General features: G+C 34.9%; 2 protein-coding genes across 2 annotated transcripts in view; one reads left to right on the forward strand and one right to left on the reverse strand.

The window, feature by feature from the left end:
* The first annotated feature begins 372 nt into the window (after positions 1-372).
* On the forward strand, positions 373-4,819 carry LOC108746876 (tyramine beta-hydroxylase). The gene is made up of 10 exons (XM_018483936.1): positions 373-509; positions 1,080-1,233; positions 1,311-1,457; positions 2,297-2,544; positions 2,725-2,878; positions 2,937-3,200; positions 3,512-3,742; positions 3,886-4,014; positions 4,149-4,323; positions 4,582-4,819. The coding sequence occupies exons 1-10, from the start codon at positions 373-375 to the stop codon at positions 4,725-4,727; spliced, it is 1,785 nt and encodes a 594-aa protein (XP_018339438.1). The 3' UTR covers positions 4,728-4,819.
* LOC108746875 (active breakpoint cluster region-related protein) overlaps positions 3,695-5,133 on the reverse strand; it is an 11,005-nt gene continuing 9,566 nt past the window's right edge. Inside the window, exon 14 of the mRNA XM_018483934.1 lies at positions 3,695-3,740. The gene's annotated coding sequence lies outside the window, so the exon portion shown is untranslated. The remainder of the gene's footprint in view (positions 3,741-5,133) is intronic.

The raw sequence follows: 5,133 nt of genomic DNA on the forward strand, positions 1-5,133 counted from the left end.
AGTCGATATAACATTTCCTTCTACTTTTTGAATGGATTCAACGATTAGGTATATAAACGATCTCGATAAAGTGCGAGAAGCTGTGATCTGCGAACTATTCCCTTCGAGCTTGCGCATCCTCCGTCATTCCACAAGCGTGGAATCCTGCGAGATACGAAAGTTCACAGGAAGGATCCTCAGTGCAGATTCATCCTTTGCGGACTCCGTAGTACAACTTCATAAATCTCGTAAACGATATTAAAGAAATCAGGCTAAATTCGATATAAAATCCAAGTCGAGTTAACAACAATCCAAATTGAAGCTGAAGCTTGGCGAGTTTACTCGCTGAATCGCTTCGTAGGGAGATTTAAAGAGGATTTAATTACGTTAACAATGATGTTGTTTCTGTTAATCGCTCTCGCGAGCATCCATTCGGGTTGGTCTCAACGTGATTCTTCGATAGATGAAAATATGGCTAGAAACGCGGTGCATACGATTCCACTCGGTTCGGAGGTGACTTTCCATTGGAGGTGCGATTTTGAACAAGATCGTTTGCAATTACAATTGTTTGCAAAAAAGGATATAATTTGAATTATTTTGGAACTTGTACGTGAGCTGTCCATGCGAGTATATGATTTATTCATTTTTCAATTTTCTGTTGCTTAAAAGCTAGATGTCGTTATATTTATTATCTTGTCATCTTTATTACAATTAACTTCAACTTATACAGATACGATTACAATAAATACGATTATCAAGTCAACGATAGTATTATGCGTGTAAAATGTCGGGTGATCGTTACAAGACTTATTGCACGAAATCGAAAGTTAATTCATACTTAAAAATTTGTACACGGCCCAAACAAAATGTGATTAATTCGTAGTCGTATAACAACGTATAGACAACCAAGTCCAGAAATTTTTTTTGTTAGCAGAATTGTTTCTGTGTTGAAATTGGCATAAACTCCAGCTATTAATTGTTGTATAATGCGGTTTTCTTAATTTTAATGCGGCAGCAACGGAACACTCTAAATTCTCCTTTTTTTATTTATATTGTTATAATTTCTGGAAATTTCTTCTCAGTTTGCCGTTGCTTTTCAGAGTGGATCTAATGAACAAGCTGGTGATAGTGGAAGTTCATTTTGTCGGTAATGATAGCAGCTGGTTCGCGATCGGATTTTCCGACTACGGAGAACTGAAACCAGCTGATTACTGCGTTTTATGGTCCGACTGGCACCAACAAATTCACTTTCAAGTAAAATATTCGATGATATAAAATGTTAAATCGAATTACATTAAAAGATTGGTTTTATCCTTGTCAATAATCGGTAGGATTCGTGGGCGGATGTCGACGGGAAATTACATCTGGACACCCAGCAAGATTGCGATAGCTTCGCGTGGAGAAGACGCGGTAATATCACGAAGTTCACATTCTCTCGCAAATTCGACACTTGCGATGAGCATGATTACATCATTGAAGTGAGTATGATTTACGTATCTTTATACGTAACTTGAAAAACTTGCGAAACTTCAAAAGTCTATCGCCACCCTAGTGAAAATTTTTCTTATAATTTTTATACAAATTGGAACATTTTTCAGAAATACTCAGAAATATTCGGAAAGTTTACATCTTCTATCAGAATTTTTCATAAATGAATTCTGAAATATTCTCAGATTTTTCATCCTATAACTTTTTAAAAAATCTTTTCAAATTTTTTAGATTTTATAACATTTCATCAGAAATTTTATACTTACAAAAAAACTTAGAAATCTTACGATATTTCATAATTAACATATATGAAAAATTCTGAGAAAGAATATAGATTTTCTAAAAAGTGTTTCAATTCGTATAAAAAAAAGTGTGAGAAATGTTATAAAAGTATATAAAAATTCTGAAAAATTATGTAAAAAATTCTGAGAAAAATTTTCACCAGGATGGTATTTATAGTCGGTTCTTATTTCAAGTCCGTCTTAAGTAATGTTTTAAATCGCTAATGCAGCCCTCTGATTGGTTCGTGACACCTCAAAATAGAACTTAAGACGGTCTTGAATATAAGACTCGGGATAAGAGACTTGTAGTGTCTTTTTTTTTAACATGGCCGCAGACACTACCGCGTCTCCTGATCTGACTATAAATCCTGGCCTAAAAGAATCGTTAATTGAAGAAAGAATTGTTATTCGTAATCTGGATTTAATTTAAATTAACAATAATACTATATTGTGAATTTTAACTCATGCGCAACTATAGCGCTTGTCCTCTCACTTGTCCTATTGTTCTCTTGTTCCTATTGTTTGGAATAAAATATTCGTCTTTATAGAGAGGCACAACGCACCTAGTGTGGCTCCGCGGTCGTGGACCGCTGTCGTCCTTGGCCGGTCTCGAGATATCAGATGCGAAAGCATCGGGTATGTCTCGTACGGAGCTCCACAGGGTGTCCCATAAAAAGCCCAAGTTCCCCGCGAATGCCTGGCAGCTCGAGTTACTCGCTCATCGTGTTCAAGTGCCAAAGAAGGAGACCACCTATTGGTGCCGTGTGCAGAAGTTGCCGTCAGTATTAAGACAGAAGTGCGTATTAAGTATATGTAATAAATTGATAAGATGTCTATATACTAATGTCTTTTATATTCATCATTAATTCTATCTAGATTTTTTTATTAATGCTTTTACCAAAATTGGATCTTTTATTCGAAAAACTTAATAAATATAAATATATGAAGATATAAACAGAAAAATATTTACCGGTAGACATCATATCCTACAATTTGGTCCCGCTATCCAAGCGGGTAATGAACATCTCGTACATCACATGGAAATCTTTCATTGCGCCGGACCTGTGGATCTAGAAGTACCAATGTACGATGGACCTTGTGATGGAGCAGATAGACCCGAAAAGACGCAGGTGATTGTCTTCTTGTGAAATGATACATGCGCAGTAATACTAATTTTAAATCATTTAGATTTGCAAGAAGGTGTTGGCAGCATGGGCAATGGGTGCTGATGCGTTTATATATCCGGAAGAAGCTGGTTTAGCCATCGGCGGAGCTGATTTCAATCCGCATGTCATGTTGGAGGTACATTACAATAATCCCGAGCTGCACCAAGGCGCTATCGATTCTTCCGGAATTCGATTTATTCTCACTAAAACACTCAGGAAATACGACGCCGGTGTTATTGAGCTCGGCCTCGAGTATACCGATAAGATGGCCATACCTCCGCAACAGGTGAAAAAACTGATTGATTGTAATTTTTGAGAAACTCATGCTAATAACATAGTAATAAAATAGTTAAATCTACACAACAAAGTTCGTATTACAATTTTACACTTATACAAATATTCTATACATAAAAAATTACTTAAGTAAATGCATACTTTTTATAATATTTCACACATACACAAAGTTCTTAATTAAAGTCTCCAATTAAATTTATTCAAAACTCATTCATTTATCTTTGATGTATGTCTACAATTTTGTAAATTTCTTTTTAAAAAAGAGATGGAACAGGAAATTTAATAAAATCAAGTGTTATTTAGGAAGCCTTTATGCTATCCGGTCACTGTATAGCGGAGTGCACCGGAGTCGGATTGCCCCAAAGTGGCATTCGCGTTTTCGGCTCTCAACTGCATACTCATTTAACGGGTACCAAAGTCATCACTCGTCATATAAGGAACGGCGAAGAATTGCCATCGATGAACTACGATAATCATTACTCCACACATTTCCAGGAAATCAGATTGTTGCCAAAACCGGTGGTTATCTTGCCTGTAAGAAAATTAACTAAAGTAAACACGAATATAGAAATAAAATAGATAATAAATTTATTATTATCGAACATCAAACATTAAAGATAATAATAATAACAAATAACTGACAATGAGAATCTTATTAAAAATGAAATAATTCACAGGGGGATTCTCTGATTACTACATGTACTTACAACACTATGAAAAGAGATAACGTGACTCTCGGTGGCTTTGCTATATCCGATGAGATGTGCGTTAATTATATTCATTACTATCCCAACGCGCAATTAGAGGTAAACTAAATTTATTAGTAAAAAGAACTTAGTAAAGAAATATTAAAGTGAGTAAATTCACTCGTTCACATGGATTCTTTAGAACAAAATATTCGTATAATTAGTTGCGACATGAAATTCCATGTTACAATTAGGTATGCAAGAGTGCCATAAGCGACGATGCACTAAGGACGTACTTCCGTTATATGCGAGAATGGGAAAGTCAAGGGACCAGTACGGAACAGGGTATTTCGGCGAATTATAAGAGCATTGAATGGACCAAGGTCCGCGTGGAAGCTCTTCATGATCTTTACGAAGCTGCGCCTCTAGGTTCGATCAATAGTTAAAAATCACGTGTATCTTTTAGATTTTACTTATTTTGATTAACAACTTCATCAATTCTTTTATTTTAGCAATTTTGTTTCTAATTTTAATTAAATATAACAATGTAAAAAGTATTTTTAACTATTTTTCAATGTATTATTTTTATTACATTTGTATATTTTTCTACAATAAGCTTCAATTCGTTCATAGTATAACTCTCTCTACTTCCATTCTCTTCTGATCAACTCTTAATTGATTCATCAGGGATGCAGTGTAACAGTTCCGATGGTTCCCGATTACCTGGCCTGTGGGATAATATTGCGGCAACACCTGTCAGGTTACCTTTGTCACCTCCAACCAGAGATTGTCTGGGGACTTCAATCCAGCAAGAGATTTCGGTTCAGATGTAATAACGACTAAGTTAAAAATTTAAGTTATTCTATCATTCTGTTATGTGAAACAGACAAGTAATTATAATATTAATCCAGCATATCAAATTTAGCGTTACCTGTTGCTTTTTCGAAATCTTCTCCAAACTCGCAATGTTTACTCTCACAAATTTCGTAGTGCCTCCTTTGATAAAATATTTATTAGATGTTTATAACAGGATTCCATAAAACTGAAACTTGATCGACAGTATTCCATCAAGACAAGATGTAAAAAAAATCCAAAGAATTGATCGATATAAAAGTTTATAAACCTTCAGTATATTTATCCAATTTAAGTGTTTGTTCACTTTTTGGCAGTACAGTACGCATTTCGCTGCGAACAAGCTAGATCAAATCAACAAATAGTTGTGACGATAATTGTTTCATA

Source organism: Trachymyrmex septentrionalis, unplaced genomic scaffold (genome assembly GCF_001594115.1).
Source record: "Trachymyrmex septentrionalis isolate Tsep2-gDNA-1 unplaced genomic scaffold, Tsep1.0 scaffold19, whole genome shotgun sequence".
Classification (NCBI taxonomy): Eukaryota; Metazoa; Arthropoda; class Insecta; order Hymenoptera; family Formicidae; genus Trachymyrmex; species Trachymyrmex septentrionalis.

What these genes read in the sequence shown, in the direction of transcription:
- LOC108746876 (XM_018483936.1), top strand. Translation starts at nt 373, where the DNA reads ATGATGTTGTTTCTGTTAATCGCTCTCGCGAGCATCCATTCGGGTTGG. An exon ending in GAGGTGACTTTCCATTGGAG is followed by an intron (nt 510 to 1,079) that starts GTGCGATTTTGA and finishes GTTGCTTTTCAG; the next exon opens with AGTGGATCTAATGAACAAGC. An exon ending in TTACGAAGCTGCGCCTCTAG is followed by an intron (nt 4,324 to 4,581) that starts GTTCGATCAATA and finishes TTGATTCATCAG; the next exon opens with GGATGCAGTGTAACAGTTCC.